This window comes from Choloepus didactylus, chromosome 18 (genome assembly GCF_015220235.1).
Source record: "Choloepus didactylus isolate mChoDid1 chromosome 18, mChoDid1.pri, whole genome shotgun sequence".
NCBI classification, from domain to species: Eukaryota; Metazoa; Chordata; class Mammalia; order Pilosa; family Megalonychidae; genus Choloepus; species Choloepus didactylus.
The window spans coordinates 6,099,539-6,116,974 of record NC_051324.1 but is presented as its reverse complement, the minus strand read 5'-3'; the positions used below and the strand labels follow the sequence as shown (position 1 = coordinate 6,116,974).

General features: G+C 43.1%; 1 protein-coding gene across 5 annotated transcripts in view; it reads left to right on the top strand.

Moving 5' to 3' along the window:
• MYOCD (myocardin) overlaps positions 1–17,436 on the top strand; it is a 100,258-nt gene that overhangs the window by 73,499 nt on the left and 9,323 nt on the right. For 4 of the 5 annotated variants that reach the window (XM_037810307.1, XM_037810309.1, XM_037810310.1 and 1 more), the window contains 6 exons: positions 1,619–1,744; positions 5,816–6,066; positions 6,886–7,036; positions 12,618–13,556; positions 16,193–16,312; positions 17,273–17,401. In XM_037810307.1, the coding sequence (XP_037666235.1) occupies positions 1,619–1,744; positions 5,816–6,066; positions 6,886–7,036; positions 12,618–13,556; positions 16,193–16,312; positions 17,273–17,401 (1,716 nt within the window). The remainder of the gene's footprint in view (positions 1–1,618; positions 1,745–5,815; positions 6,067–6,885; positions 7,037–12,617; positions 13,557–16,192; positions 16,313–17,272; positions 17,402–17,436) is intronic. The other variant, XM_037810308.1, reaches the window with a different exon arrangement.

Below are 17,436 nucleotides of genomic sequence, written 5' to 3'. Positions count from 1 at the left end.
GTCACTGTAGGGTCCTGGGGTGGTTGGGGGGAGTAGGGAGAAGAAGAGCTGATCGGCTACAAAGCAGGGAGCCCACACTCATCCACCGTTAGCAGGATTCCATCCACCACACCGCTGCAAAGCCCACATGCAGCCCCGACCCAAGCATAGCACTCACCTCCTTCTGAACAAATCCCCAAACTCTCAAGATGTGAGGAAGGTATGCTGAAAACATTCTTGAAAGCACATCTATGGCCCTCTCTCCCCGCCGAGGGTGACAAGGAACAATAATAAGAGCAAGAGCCTCCAGCACATATTTAATGTTCACTCCATGCCAGGACAGTGCCAGGCACTTGAGAAACGTTCCTCGTTGGATGTCACCATCCCCTCTGCAGAGGGTCACCAAGCCCTAGAGACGTCCCCTCTAGGAGCCGCACCCAAGCGTGTTGGGGTTTTCCTCTGCCTGGCCCGAAGGTACTTATGGAACCCCTAAGAGGAGATGGGTTGGGGTCCACACAGAAAGAGAAGGGGAAGCCGCAGTGTGGGCAGGGAGAGGTGAGCTCTTCCACACGTCAGGGATGGTAGTAATGATTGTTGGCCACGGTCACTCGGGCTGCCAAGGAGAAATTGTGGACTGGGAGGGCATGAAAAGCAGAACCGAAATATTGAAACGTCTATTGTACAAGAGTTGACAATCAAAGCATTCTCTTTGCATGCCGCAGCTGGACTTTGCAGCCAAACTTGTTTGATGACATCAAGCAGTGTGTCAGAGCATTTGACAGTATTATTCTGACAGTAAATTCCTCAGCTTCTGATTTCAGAACAGTTTGAGGAGATGATGAATTCTTTTCTGCTTCACCCTAGGAGAGGGGACGAGGGGAAGAGACACTGGGCAATGCAAGCAGAATGCGAAACTCGTTTTTTTTGTTTTTCATTTCACCCACCGATCCCATTTGACAGATGAGGAAACTGAGACTCTGAGCAAAAAGGATCCTCCGGCCCTCTGGGGGGTGGGAGGGCTCAGGGAAAGGTTCTTGGCTCCACCGAGATCATAAGCAGCCTCAGCCCCTATTTGGCAGAGTCATGGTATAGCCATGTGGGAGCGGGAGAGGAGATAAGTGGTCCTCACCCGGAGTTCTCTGTGGATGGAAACATGCGTGTCATAATGGCCTTCCATAGCTCCCCATCTGCACACACCTTTTCCCTCCATCTGCTAACATCTTTTCCCTCTACCTTTGTCCTACTTACCCCAAATTTCCTATACCTACTTCCCCCTCTCCCTCTCTTTTTCCATCCCACTATCAAATCCAGCAGGTGGAACTTGTCTCAGACAAGTGGAACCCTCTCTACTCAGGGTGACCAGATGGCCGGGTTTGCCTAGCCCAGGCCAGGTTGACCCTTGTTTCCTGGCTTAAGACTTGACAGAGCCCCTTTCTCTCTAAAAGTGTCCTCATTTGGACCACCAGTTACATGCATGACCCCAGCCCCCCTTGGGGTGGGGTAAGGAAGCCTGGTAATTACTTGAGTAGGAAGATAAGATAAAAACAACAGAGCCGTGACTGGGGGGCTCTGCTTTCCCATTTTTGGGTAACACAGCAGTTCTTCCTGTATCCTAATGACACTGAAATTTGGATTTCAGGATCTCACATCTGGCTCAGAAAATGACAGGAATGACTCGGTGTCACAGCCCGGAAACCAGTCGGACACAGGAAAGCAGGGGCTTGGCTCCCTCAGTGCCCCCATCTCTGGGCATACTGCTGTAAAGGTATGGGCCAGCCCCCAAGCCCCCAGCCCCAGCACCAAGCTCACAGAGCCAGCTTGGAGCAGAGCTCTGTGAGTTGGGTTTGGCCGTACAAGGAGACCCCACAGACCCGGGCATAGGTTCGGACCCCTAGGGACGTTGCAAGACACCAGTTGAGAAATGGGCAAGAGTCCATTATCCGTGCAACTTAGCAGGGGTCCTCCTTACAGAGGTGAAGGTTTGTTCACATATCTTTGGGATCACAGCTCAGCTAGTACATTCCTGACTTAAAAGAGTTCCTAAGCTCAGCCTAGAGACAGACTCAGCTGATTGTAATACACAAAGGATTTGTAAGTCCTCCCCACTCCCCAAAGGTATGAAGTAGTTGAATTTTATGCAAGGGAAGCAATCCTGAAGACATGCATAATGTAAAATGTGTATCATTCAAGCCAGTCTCCCTATAGAAATAAAAAGGGACTCACATTCACAGTAGACAAATATTTCTCAGGACTCTAGCATATTTCTGCTTTAATTTTCTCAGCATTATGTTTCTCCTAGTTCACAGACTGCTCTCCTCCAAACTTAATAACTAGTAGTCATTTGGCCGCCTTTGTAATATTTTATCCTAAATAACTTCTAATTGAATTGGAGCATATTTTCTCAGCTCTATCTCCACTACTTAATAAATGCTTAGATGCCTGCTAGGAGATGTAAAAAGAAAAATAAGATTGTAAATTGAAGTAAGAGTCGATGTTAAAATAACAGCCCTATGGTCTCCTCCACTGTGTATAAACAAAAGTGGTTTCAGGTTCTGAATGGATGGTACGCATTTCCTCTGTAAACCTCTCCCACCAAATGGCAATAGCTTAAACCCAGTTTACAGTTCACTGAGGTCAACAGCTCTGAAATTATGTGAACTTTTGATGAATTTAGTTAATTGCAGGCTGAGTAAGTCATGTTATTCCCAACAGTATCATGTTATGTATACAAAGAAATTTTGTTAATATTTCCCTCCAACTATTTAAATTTTGCACAATGCAAATTAGTGAAGCATTCATCCCCACTATGCTAAGAAAGTGCGACAGGAACTCCAAGGAAGGAGAAATGAGTTTCAGTGACGAATGCGATTGACATCCAGTTGTTAAATAAATATTAACCATCTCTAAATTAATTGGATGCTAGGGGGCTTCTTTAAAAAAAAAAAGGAGACAACTGAGCTAGGGGGTAACACCTGTCCTGTTGACCTTTTAGGATTCTTATAAGGCCAATGGACAAAAACACTTTTGAAAATTGTAAAATCCTGTGTAAGAGAAGTGTACCCTCTCTCCATGCAGGCTCTGGAGGTGTGCATGGCAAAGTTGAATAAAACACGATTCCTTCTCTCAAAGAGTCCACGGCGAAGTTGGGCTATGAGGCCAACACTAGCCCATATAGTGCTTTGTGCAGATAAGAAAGAGGTGCTCCTTCCCCGGTGGCCCCAGCCGTTTGGGGCCTGTGGCTTAGGGAGTAGAGCGGGGGCTGGATTTCGGTTTCCCCACCCCTCAGCAGGGTGCTCGTGGCATCACTCTTATCAGGCAGCCTCGAAATGCCACGTGAGAAGGGGAAGTGGAAAGAGACATCACAGTGAGTCAGAAAAGGAGGAGTCAGGAGAGCCAGTGGAGGCTGGAGTACTAGAAAATCACCAGGGAAAGAGACAGGAAGTGCAAGCTGCCACCGAGCAGAGGTCCAGGAAGTTTGTGAACTGTCTTCCTTGGCAGGCTGCAGAATGAGGGCTTCGTCGTGCAGATCAGGACTGGGAAGCAATGGTGGTGGGCTGCTGGGGTGGGGTGTCATTGGACAGGCCCAGTGTCTGGGGGCAGGTTTGATCAAGAATGCCTTTGGGAAGGCCCACCACTGCCCCTGGTGTCACACAACCCAGCTGACACATTTATGCCCAGGTGTGTGAGCACTGGAATCTGCATTGCTAGAAAGACGACTGTGATCTTCTTCGATTGGACATGCAGCTCTAGAAAAAAATACAACCCAAGTATCTCCTGGGCCTAAAAAGGGAATGAAACACACAGGGGATATCATTCGGACATAAAAAGGAATTAAGTTCTGATACGTGATAAAACATGGTTGAACCTTGAAGACATCATGTTGAGTGAAACAAGCCAGACACAAAAGGACAAATAATTGTATGATCTCACTTACGTGAAATACCTTGAATAAGCAAATTTCATAGAGATGGATAGTAGATTAAAAGTTACTGGGGACCAGGGGTGAGAGGGGAAGAGGGAGTTGTGGTTTAAGGGGTTTAAGGTGATGAAAAATAGGAGTAATGGATGTTGATGGTAGTACAATACTGTGAATTTAATAAATACCACTGAAGAATACAATTGAAAGAAGTTAAAACGGGAAATTTTGAGTTGTATATATGTTACTACAATAAAAAACTTTTAAAAATTAAAAAAAAAAGATCAAAATTACAAAAAAAAAAGAAAGAAAGAAAGAAAGAACAAAACTACATGAGTCTCTTTGCCCCTCACCATCCAGAGGGGCTGGTTCTATTTCAGTATCTTCCAGAATCCTCAGAGCCCCTGTGCTAAGGCAACGTGGAGAAAAATCTTCTCAGTGCCTGAGTTAGCTGCTGGACCCAGGGCTGCAGGGCCCGGTTCTCCCCCAGCCCAGACAAGCTGCAGGGTGGGAGGGGAACAGAAGCTGAGCTGCATCAAAGCAGGGCAGAGCCGATGTCCGGAGCCCTGCAGAAACACTCCAGTTGCACAGAAACCGATCAATTAACTAGAATGCTAATCAATGAATGAACAGGGAGGCATAGAATGTCCAAGCACTCCAGAACACTTGTGCCCATTATTCATAACACTCTAGGAAGAGGCCTCCTTGAGAAAGCAAAAGAGCCTCCAGTGGAGGGATGTGCTCGGAGTCACAAAAAAAGCCAGTTGTGGGTTCCTTTGGATGAGGTCACATTCAGATGTGTATTTTGCAGTTAAAATGGGAAAGCTGCCAGTCAGAATCTGCCTGCTAGCTATTCAGGAGCACCCCCTACTGGCCACTGCTGGGAACACAACTTTTCCCCAAAACTTCAAGAGTCTTTTGCAATGAAGCCCATTTCCTTCACTTCAACCTTCGTTAATAAAGTCAGAGTTTGAAATTTTATATTTTTAACTGAGTAAAGTATGAACTGCTTCATAATATATGGAGACTTTTTTTTTTTCTTCAGGAGCAGGTTATAGATATAATTACACTGTTCATTGAGTACCTGTTGGCTAGTTACAGTACTTCCATATTATCTTGTATACTCCTTCCCTTGGTCACCAAGTTGGAAAATCGAGAATACTTTCCCCAACTTGTAGATGAAGGAAGCAAAATACAGTAAAGTTAAGTAACTGTACCATGTTCAAAAGCTAATAAGTGGTAGAAAAGTTTGTGCCCTTAACTTTCTTCCATGTGTCCAAATCATACTTTGCAATGGATAACTTCTGGGAGGGGTTCCCGTGGGAGCTAATTCTTTCCTTAGTAAATAAATTATCATTTCAGAAAATGTTACTTCCTGACCTTAGATCAGATCTGGGGGCTGGGGTGGCTTAGAGGAGACTTTTCCAGTTTAGCCCAAAGCCGCAGAGACCCTGTTCTGGGTTTTCAAAGGCAATCTTGATTTCTTCTATGTTTATATTCTCAAGCCGGTTTAGCAAGTGCTTAACTAAAGGTGGTTACATTTATACATGAGAAAGAACTTTCAACGAATACTTCACAAAATCAGAGTACGTCCCCAACTGGTCATCATTCGGTCTGGGGTGAGAGCCAGACTTTGTCTCCTCTCCATTCTGGGAAGTAAAAATCCCTACAGCCACTTCCGAGATGCAGGAGACCCCACCTCAGGAGCATCATTCCCATGGGATGCATTTCCAGATGTTCTTTTATACAACAAATCATTAATTAGCCCTGGGATCTCTTTGTGCACCAGATCTTTGCCATATCATATTTCTGGGGTTCAAGAATGTCCATCAGATGAAACCTCCTAAGGATACAGCCATGATACCTAGGTCTCCCCATCCATCACCTAAAGCACATGCCATTTCCTCCTCCTCTTTGCAGTCCAAGTCCTTGAACGACAATAAGAACCAGAACCGCCACAAAAAGCCCAAGGACCCCAAGCCGAAGGTGAAAAAACTCAAGTACCACCAGTACATCCCGCCAGACCAGAAGGCAGAGAAGTCTCCCCCGGCCATGGACTCTGCCTACGCCCGGCTGCTGCAGCAACAACAGCTGTTTCTGCAACTGCAGATCCTCAGCCAGCAGCAGCAGTGCCGCTTCAGCTACCCCGGGGTCCACCAAGCGCAGCTCAAGTGAGTCAGGCGGGCCCGGGGCGGTGGCTCTGGGCAGGGGGTGGGAACAGCTTCTCTCCGTCTGCAGCACGCTGGGCCGGCACCTTGGGACACCAGTTCTCTTGATGCACCGTGTCCTCAGCTGGTATGTTTTGCACAGGGTTCTATTTAGAGACCGTGCACACCTTTTCAGGAACATGAAGCCAGGAAGCAACAGGTGAATCAGTGTCCCTGATAAGAGAGGCCTCTAAAGTTTGAGCGTTTCCAAACTGAATTGTGGAGCAGAGACAAGAAGCCATCTAGATATGTAATGTTGAAGTTGTGAGCGATTCTCAGAATGGTCCCGGGTTGTGGACTGGCTCAGCATCTTTGGGAAGCAGCCGAGCTGAATGACTGTGTGACAGCCTCAGAGACTGGCTCCTGGGCCCAGGTTTTGGGACCTCATTGCTAGGTCACCTTTCAAATGGTCAGTCTCAGCTCCAAAGTTGGGATGTGGGTGGGTTCCTCTACCTGTCTGTTCATCCTTGGGTCATGCTGGCAATTGTGCCGTGTGCTGACACAATCAGACGTCACAGGGCTCACTCAGAACTCTCTAGTTCCACACATCTGCTAAGTCATAGATGGGCAGGCACCTTCCCATACACCAGGTCTCCCCCATTCCCTCTCGTCTGCCCAAGACTAGGGTTGAGCATCCAGCTTGCACTCTTCACTCTGCCTCTTCTGCTGAGTTGTGACGTCCCTGACCCCTTCTGGCAATTAGTTTGTGACCCAGCTCTAAATCAACTTTCCCTGTATATATTTGACAGTATTTTAAGTGCCCCTTTGCTATTTGTTTTTCAGAGAACCGAATGAACAGATGGTCAGAAATCCAAATTCTTCAATGCCGCTGGGCAATACTCCCTTGTCTCCTGTCAAAAACAGTTTTTCCGGACAAACCGGTGCTTCTTCTCTCAAGCCAGGCCCACTCCCCTCAAACCTCGATGATCTGAAGGTACAGGATTTGACGTGATTTTCTTTGCCTGCAAACCCCGTCGTGTATTGTTAACATCTTTGCCAATTGATTTCTTTAGTAAAGTATTGTGAGGTGCTGGGGGCAGAGGGAGAGTACGGGAAAGGCTCGAGTGAGTTACAGACTTTTATACTGTTGTGGTTGAAAATCCCAGCAGAGCCAAAGTCCATAGGTCCCTGGCTCAGGTCTTTTGCTGGGTAGACAGCTTGGGGCTAGTCTCTTAATATTTCTGTGTCTCATATTCCTCGCTTGCATAGACAAGTTATGGTGGGAAACCAGTGGCATAGAATTCATGAAAGAGCTTAATGCTCCATAAATGTGAGATTGATATACGCTTCCAGAATGTTCTCAGCCGGCAATACCTCTCCTGGATGAACTATCGCCCATCTCTGGTGAAATGAGAAAAACAAATGCCACATAAAGGGCTTTTCATAAATCAAAGCATGTTCACCGTCTATGGCTAACCTTTATTCAGAGTATATATTACTTCTTGATATTTTGAATGTTCATCCATTGTGCAGTGACAATGGTAGTAGATGGAAATTTGTTTCTTTTTTAGCATCGTATTTGACGAGATACAATGTTGGGGACCCGATGCTGATAATACCAAATTTAAAACTTGTACACAGGTCTATGAGATCTCCAAACCTGGACACTTCTGCCTAAATTGTAGCAGCTTGTTAAGCGACGTACATGGGCTTTCAGATTAACAAAAGGACTGAAAATATCCTAAACTTTGAGTTGAAAATGGTGTTTTGAAGCAGTCCTCAGGGATTGCATATTCATTCATTCAGTATACGAAAAAGAACTGAAAAAGATAAAAGCAATGCCCTTCGACTTCTCTGAGGGGTGAGCACACGTGCTACCTTCCATTCCTCAGCCATTCTGAGTAATTATATTTGTTTACCTGGCTTCCACCCCACCTGTTACTCTCCCTCACTGGTCTTATTATCTGCTCTCCCCGCCAAAAAACCCTAAACTCCTAAGATCCCCATAAACTCATTGTGCCAACCCTATGTCCCTTCCTCAGTTCTCAGCCTTCCTCGTCACCCTCATTTCTTCTGTCAGTCCTCATTTTCTTTTGAGACGAGGTGGGTTTGAGTTATTTCAAATTGAAGCAATTCTTGTGGCTGCCAAGTGCCAAGACCAGGGGCTGAAATGTATCTTGGGTCCTAAAACCAAAGGTTTGTCCTCGGTTCTTTCCACTTGGACTGAAGATGCTGAGGTTTCACTCCACGTGTTTCAACTTGGCATCTGTAAACCTGGAAGAGGATGTCAAGCTTTTCATAACCATCACTGGAGCAGTTTTCACACACGGTCTGCCTCCCAAATCCTAAATCCATAGAGATAAAAGTAGGCCGTCCCTGGGTGGGAGCCCTGGGGATGGGCTCCACGTGGCCATATAGGACAGGGGATCCTTTGACCCCAGTGAGAACATAGTCCAGTTATGATGGTGCCATCCCTAGGTCCCCATCGGGGGTTCCCACTACATGCGTGTGCTCAGAACCATTGGCTGGCGCTGTTTGTAGTAACTAGCATAAGTGTAAGGAGATGATGGTGATGGTGGTGTTTGCTGCCATTTTTGTTTCTGTTTTTGGTATTTTTGGTATAAATTATCGGTCCATCATTCTATGTAGAGTGTCTTTTAATTTTTACCTTACAAGGTAAGTTTGCTTTCCCCAATTTACAGGTGAAAAGCATTAGAATCTTAAAGAAGTTAAATGGTACACAGTTTATAAATGGCTAAATTGGGGCTTAAACTTAAGTGAGAGATTTCAAAGGCTTTCCCCTTGTCGTTGGAGATGAAATGGAAAGGGAGGGGCAGGTGGGAGAAAACTCAACTGGACTCAATCACCTTCTAGATGTAGAGGGAGAGTATTCAAGCTGGTGACGCGAGTGACAGAAATAGGGACATTGGAGTGAGCAGCTGATTTGAAAGGATCATTCAGATGGGGATGGTTGAGTTGCAAGAACCAGCAGGACAAACAAGAGTCAACGTCCAGCCAGTTTCAAACAGTTAGAAATATACCAGCCTATTTTGGCGTGACTCTGTTGTCAGGGATGGGAAAATAAATTTCAGAATCATGTGCCTTATGGGGTCGGTGGGAAATGAGAAGAGTGCGTGAGGGAAGGACAAGAAAAGAGGAATAAAAGAAGTCAATAATTTAAGCACATTCGGGGGCAGGAAGAAATAAGAGGAATTAATGAAGGTGATTAAAAAAAAGAGTAATCAGAAAAGTAAGGTAACGAAGGTGACAATTTTAAGGAATGTTCATGTTTGCTACATAGAAGTAAAAGGGAAAGAACTCTGAGAAAAGAGTTTGATTCTTCATTAAGAAGTTATTAATGGTTATATCACAGTATATGGATTTTTTTTTGCATCCTGTTTAACAATGTGGAGGGAGAGAGAGAAAGTTTAAAAACAGAATATTTGATGGCGATTAAGATGCAATTGTTAATTTTTTAAGTGTTACAATGCTATTGCAACTGTTTAAAAAGAGGATACTTATCCTTTAGGAATAAATACTGAAATATTTACAGGTGAAATTACATGGTTTGCTTCAAAATAATTCAGGAATTAGGGGAAGAAGTGGGTGGGGTATAAATGATATAAGATTGGACATGAGTTGATAATTGTTGATGCTTGTTGATGCATATGTGGAGTTCATTACACTTTTCTATCTAGTTCTGGGTATGTTTGAAATTTTTCATAATAAATGGTTTTAAAAGTTACCGATGATTAAAACACCAGTGAATGTAAGAAAGAGGTATATGAAAACTTTTGTCCCAAACAAGCCTACCCAACATAATATTCTGAAATTTAAGGTAAACTGAACTCAACATGTACTCATTCCATTTTAGAATCTGAGCTGCATTATTTAATAATGTAGTTTAAATTATTCAGTGCTGGAACAGATTCTAAAAAAAAATGTAGAAGTCATTAATTTTAAGAAATTCAAAATTAAGAAAATAATGAGTTGCCATTTTCTGCCTTTTCAACTCAGCAAATCTAAAAGAAAATAAAGTAACGCTAGCAGGACTTATAGGAAAAATAACATATTTATTGCTAGTAGGAGTATACGTAGATGAAAATCTTTTTAAGTAATTTTAGCTGATTAGAATTATATTCACTTTTGAAAATTGATAGTGTATAGAAAAGTAAACTGTATTTTAAATGAAAATTAAAACTGTTAACTTACTACTCACAGATAGTTTTACAGATTATATATCCTTTTAGATTTTTAAAATGCATATGAACATATTTTGTTTTAAAATAATTGTTTTAAAATAAGTATGTGTGCAGAAATTTCTATCATGCATTCTTGTTTATATGAACATTTCATAACTTTTAATATTCAGTGTTCATTTTCAATCACACTATATCATTCCACCACCTAGTTTAATTTCACTATTGGATGTTTAAGTTGCTTCCAACTTTTCCTATTATAAATAAAATTTTGGTGGCCTTCTTTATACCTAAATTTATTAATTTCTCTGATTATTTCCTTAGGCTAAATACATAGGAGTGAAATTCCTGAACTAAAATATAGTTATATTTTTAAAGTTCTTGATTCATATTGCCAAATTTAATGTACCGCCTCTGTACCAGTCTATTTCCATAAGCAGTACATTAAAGCGACTCTCTTTGCACATTGAAATGCACCCTCAGAATCCCCCAGGGCTCTTGTTACAATGCAGATTCCAGCTCAGGGAAGGCTGGGTGGGGCCCGAGCATCTGCATCTCCAAGGAGCAGCCAGCTACTGCTGGTCCAAGAACCCATCTTTGAATGGCAAAGTATTAAAGTGCTTTATTTTTTTATAAAAGCCTTTTTACGTATTTATTTTTGCTGCTGCTTCACCAACATTCATGTCGTTGTCAATTTGACAAATGCAAAAAATACTTAAGTATTTATTAAATTTGCACTTCTTGGATGACTGCTAATAGTGTACATACATTATTGGTCATTTATTTTTCTTTTGCTGTTTGTGAAGAGTTGGTTCCCATCCCTTGCCCATTTTCACGTTGGATGTCTAGCATTTTCTTTTTGACTGGCAAGCACTCTTGAGCCGTTGAGTTTGTAACACTTTTTTTTTTTTGTGCTGCAATCATGTTTCCCCCAAGCATGCTATTTGGATTTGCACTTTGTTTATAACGTCATTGACATATAGGCATTTTAAATTTTTTGTTAATATTTCTACAATTACTTCCTTTGCTTTCATGCTCAAAGGATCTTTCTCTGCAGAACAGTGGAAGAATATTTCCCTGTATTTTTTTCTCACTGTTTTAAGGATTTTTTGATACTTAGGTATTTAATGTTTCCCTTCTTAATTACCAAAATAATATGTTTATGTGGAATCTTTAGAAAACACAAATAAGGATAGTAAATATTTTAGAACATATTTATCCAGAGACTTCTAGATGCAAACATAGGCTTAAATATAGGTGCACACACATAATTTTTAGAACAATAGAATCAAACAATTCCAACTTTTGTCACTTAATAACATGCCACAAACATCACTCATTATTCTATGTCACCAAGAATGTATAGCACCAGCTTTAATGGATCTCTAATTGCCTATCGTCTTCACATAATATCATTGGTTTAACCAGTTCCCATAGTTTTGGACGTTCATTGTGTCCAATGACGGACTTCTTTAAAAGCTCACAAATGAACTAATTACATGTGAATCAACAACATAATTTTAATCCTCACAAAATTGCCTGAGGTGGATATTGTTGTCCCCATTTTGTAGGGAATCGAGATTACTGAGCTAGTAAGAGGCAGGGGCAGGATGTAAGTTGAAGTTCTAAATCACCCCACACTACTGTCTCTCAGTATCCGACTGTTGACCAGCCAGTGATGAAAACTGGGACTTAAGTGCTACTGCAGAGCAGCGGTTCTCAAAGTCTGCTCTGGGGACCAGAAGCATCAACATCACCCAGGAACTTACTAGAAATGCACATTCTTGCTCCCACCCAGATCTGCTGAATCAGAAACTCACACCCACCCAAACAATACTGTGAAATTTGCCCTGTAACTACTTGTTAAACTGTATTTTGAAATTTATCACTCTTCTGCATATATATTTCACCATAAAAATATTTTTAAAATGTGCAAAACCAATTTATAATGAGAGTAGGGTAAGAAATAGGAAAGGACTGTAAAAAAGTTAAATGGATATTAGGAAATTCCGTTTGTGGTACTTTAAAACTAACTCAATAATAAGCACATTTTTTTCTAATTATTGAAAGTAAACCAAGACAATTTGGAAAACAGAAAAGAACAAAAAATAAATTTTATTGTGATCCCATCCATCAGGAGTGACGCTTTTTTTTTTTAATTTTGGTATATATATTTCTTGTTTTTATGTACAAATCTCACATAATTATAAACATAGACACAAAAATAGTATAAGGCAGTGCATACCATTTTCTGCCTCATTTAATGATCTATGATGAATATTTTCCAATATCAATACATTTTTCTATAATATTAAAACTAATAAGCACAGTTTTTAAAATATTGTCATCAAGCTAACAATGCCTTTGTTTCCTCAGGTCTCGGAGTTAAGACAACAACTTCGAATACGGGGTTTGCCCGTGTCGGGCACCAAAACAACCCTCATGGACCGCCTGCGGCCCTTCCAGGACTGTCCTGGGGGCACTGTGCCAAACTTTGGGGACATAACAACTGTCACTTTTCCTGTTACCCCAACCGGCACTCTGCCCAACTACCAATCCTCGCCTTCCGCCAGTGCCTTATCCAATGGCTTCTACCACTTTGGCAGCACCAGCTCCAGCCCCCCAATTTCCCCCGCGTCTTCGGACCTCTCCATCTCTGGGTCCCTGCCGGATACCTTCAGTGACACCTCCCCCTCCTTCGGCCTGCACCCGTCCCCAGTTCACGTCTGCACAGAAGAGAGCCTCATGAGCAGTCTCAACGGGGGGTCTGTTCCCTCCGAGCTGGACGGGTTGGACTCTGAAAAGGACAAGATGCTGGTGGAGAAGCAGAAGGTCATCAACGAGCTCACCTGGAAACTCCAGCAAGAACAAAAGCAAGTGGAGGAGCTGAGGATGCAACTCCAGAAGCAGAAAAGGAGTAACTGTTCAGAGAAGAAGCCACTGCCTTTCTTGGCTGCATCCATCAAGCAGGAAGATGCCATCTCCAGCTGTCCTTTTGCATCCCAGCAAACATCGGTGAAAAGGCAAAGCAGCAGCTCGGAGACTCAACTCTCGGCTTGTGAAGCTGCTCAACTCTTACCCCTCGGAAGCCCTCATTGTGGGGAGTCCTCAGGTCAAACCAATGTACTTTCTTCCACATTTCTCAGCCCCCAGTGCTCGCCTCAGCATTCCCCTCTTGGAGTTGTGAAAAGCCCACAGCACATCAGTTTGCCCCCATCGCCCAACAACCACTACTTCCTACCCTCTTCTTCCTCTGCTCAGGGAGAAGGTCATTGCGTCTCCTCACCAGTTGGCAGCCAGATGTGCACTGCTCAGGTAAGAACTCATTGCAATGTGCCTGGAATATCCCTTTCCAGAGGTAGGATATGGATTTGCAACTAGTAAAGAGCTGACGTTGGAACTTTCAGTGTGCTGGGTTTACCAGAAGTCCAGCAACTCCCCCCCATCCCACCCCCCCACACACACACAGTCCACAAGCCTTCAGAGTGGGCTAAACTCGCTTATCCTCTAAGGAGGGCTTGGCAAACTTTTTCTGTAAACAGCCAGGCAGTAAATATTTTTGTCTTTGCAGTCCATCTGGTCTCTGTCACAACTCTTCAACTTCGCTTCTCTATCAAAAAAAGTGTCCATAGGCAATGGCTGTAAACAAATGCACATGGCTATATTCCAATAAAACGTTATTGACAAAAACAGTCGGTAGGCCAGATTTGGCTCATGGACTGTAGTTTGCTGACCCCTGCTCTAAGGACCCCTTAGCATCGAGACTTACCACAGACCAACCAATCCATCAAGAGGGTCAAAAGGGAAGTTACAGGACCACACTATTCTCTTTATGCAATGGTGTTCATAGGATAAATATTTACTGAGCCCATACCGTGTGCCAGATCCTGCACTAGTCTCTGGGGATTAGTCCTGAACTACCCAAACAAAAATCCCTAGTCTCATGGGGAAGCACATAGTAAACAAAATAAGTAAATTACATAATGTATTAGAATATGATACATCTTATGGAGAAAATGAGAGAGGAGGGTGAACAGTATGGAAGTTTGCAACTTTTCATAGCGTAGCCAGGGACATTTGAGCAAAGCATTGAAGGAAATAAAGAACAAAACTTTTGAATATTTGGGGTAAACATATTTCAGGCAAAGTGGGGGAGCAAATGCAAAAGCCCTGAGGTGGGTTCATGCCTGAAATGTTCAAGGATCAGAAAGAAGACAAGTGTGGCTGCAGCAGAATGAGAGGAAAATAATAGGAGATGGCTTGGAGGAGTAATTGATTCAAAGACGGGACCAAGGTGATTGCCAAAGACTTTCCTTTTGTCCATGGAGCTAAAGAATTATTAGAAAAGTCTGTCAAAATCAAGTCAAGAAAGAAAATTACATATCAAAAGATTGTCTGCAATCTATATTATTAGAGAATAGGAAGGAAATGTCCATTTATTGGACACCTGCTATAAGCCACCCATGAAGAGGCGTGTGTAATGAATGATCTCATTTAGCTGTCACAACAACCCGGGGAGCTCCAGTTTACTATTCTTGACTTGAAATTGAAGAAAGGGAGGCTTGAGGAAGTGAAACAAATTGCCCAGGTCACGCTGGGTGAGTACACAAACCCAGGGTGATCTGACTCCAAAGTGGCTGCCTCTTCTCTACTCTGGAAATGTAAGGTGTGGCTATAGGTAATGCGAACTAATTTTTACAAACCTAGCAGATGGATACATTCACCTGAATGATGCCCACTCCCAAGTGGACACTCTGAGAGGAACTGAGACTTAAACAGAGTATCATAATTTTTCACAAATATTTGTTGAGTGTACAGTGTCCTAGACAATGATGATAAAAATAGCTGAGACATCATCACTCTCAACCATGACTTTCAAACCTCGTAACATTGATGCTAATGAGAACTAACATTTGTACTGTGATTTATGGTTTATGCCACATTTTTTGCAGACCTGAACAATTACATGTTTAATAGGCTGAAAGATGAAGGATATAGGGTGCAAATTTGTGCTTAGGACATTACATACCGCACAAGCTAGATGAGGAGTGGTGTGGATTGTTCATGAAGGGCTAGAAAAGTTGGGGAAGGTTTTGTGAAGGAGCTGGGCCTTATAGCAAGAGGCCGGAAAAGGACGTGAACAAAGATAGAGAAGTAAAATGCAAAGGGCATGTGGAGGAAATAACTATTAGGCTAATTTGCCTGGAATGGGAAGTTCAAGAAGAGAGTAGTAGAACTTAAGTTTGGTGAGATAAATAGCACCAGACCATGGAGACCCTTGAACACCATGGTTAGAAGTGGGGACTCTATGTTGTAGATGTGTGGAGCCATTGAAAGTTTAAGCAGTAGATGATATGTACAAAGCTAGGTGTCTTCATGTTCAGGCTGCTATGACACATACCACGATAGGCTGGCTTATCAGCAGGAATTTATTGGCTACGGTTTTGAGGCTAGGAGAAGTCCAAAATAGAAGAGTCAGCAAGGCAATGCTTTCTCCCCAGGTTCTGTGGTGGTCTAGTGGTGGCTGCTGGTGATCCTTGGGTTCCTCGGCTTTCCCCATCACAAGGAGACACACATGCTGAAGTCTTCTCCTTTCTCTTTTTGGTTCCGTTGACTTCTGGCTTCTGGATCCCCACGCCCTCCCATAGATTTCTCTCTCTAAGGCCTCTAGTAATAGGAATAAGACCCATCCTGATTCAGTTGGCCATACTTAACTAACAAGAACATCTTCAATAGGTCTTATTTATATTGGGTTCACCCCCACAGGAATGGATTAAGATTAAGAACATGTTTTTATTCTGGGGTACTTTACTCAATCTGCCACACCAGGTTTTAGGCAAGTTTATCTGGAAGTGGAATTTAGCGGGGCTAAATTCCAGAAGTCTCACCAAAGGCCACACTCAAGTGTGCTGCTGCCGCCTGTGTGATTGGTTGCTTCTCCCTTCCTGCAGAGCTCAGGAGTACATGATGGGCATCCTCCACGCTTCTCTCCCCAGCCTGCCAGCCTTCACCCCAGCAGTAATGTTGCCAGTGGTAACCCTTGCCCCAAAAGCCCAGGGGTACAGCCAAAGGTAGGTACCTGGGGACGAGGGCTTAACCTTGAATTGACCTTACCTCTTCTCTCTCATGTGGTCCCCATCTTCCAAAGCAAATGATTGGGTTCCAGGGTAGAAGTAAATGACATTTTAGGGAGAGACAAGTCCGCTTGAAATGCATAGGAATGAATGTACAGATATAAGTTAGAAGGTCTCACAGAGTATTCCTTCCCAAGGTCATTCCAGGAACAGCCATGGTATGTTTAAGAAGCAACATAGAGACAAACCAGTTTTGGTGAAGGGGTTCATGGAAGAATAATGTTGGAGAAAGAGAAAGATACATGGATCCATAGAAGTGGCTAGAGGGGTGCAAAAAATCAGTAGCACAATGCGATATCTCTGTGAAAAAAGGAAGAGATGACACATCTCCATTGGGGGAAGAATGAGCAATGGAAAGACCCAGGAGCAATGAAGAGGTGGTGGGAGGGAGACAAAAATAAGGTAACCATGAAACAAAATTGCTACAAGCCACAAGTTGAGGCAGGGAGTCTTTTGGGGATAGATATCCTGAAATAGCCCAGGTACTCCCACGGGAGAACACATTCAAGACAAATGGAGCTGATTCCTGAAGAGGTACCCCAGCAAAGCCTCCATTTCTCTGCAAATACACAGTGTTTGGAATGGAAGGGCCTGGAGAATAAATTACCCTGGAAGTTTCTGGGTTAATGCACTTCCTCATCGTGCTCTTTTCCTAATAGAAGATGGTACACCTTAGAAAGGAAAACGGATTTGCTAGATCCTGATTCCAAGATGCCCCCAACAATAAGTTCACAGTGATTTGTACTGTGGTTAACATATTGGAGTTATTTTCTAAGTCCTGTGTTTTTCTCCCCTTAAATCAAGTTTTCCAAAGTTTATCCTGTACTTTCTAAAAGATGAGCAGTACCATTTCTGACCCATGGATTGATTACCTGTCCCTGTCTCTCAACCACACAGATGGCTGGTTTACACGCTTCCGATAAGGCAGGACCAAAGTTTTCAATTCCATCCCCAACTTTTTCTAAGCCAAGTTCAGCAGTTTCAGAGTCAGCACAGCCTCCATCCTATGAGGATGCAGTAAAGCAGGTAACTGCATGATTGGTTCTTTGTAGAAGACTTGA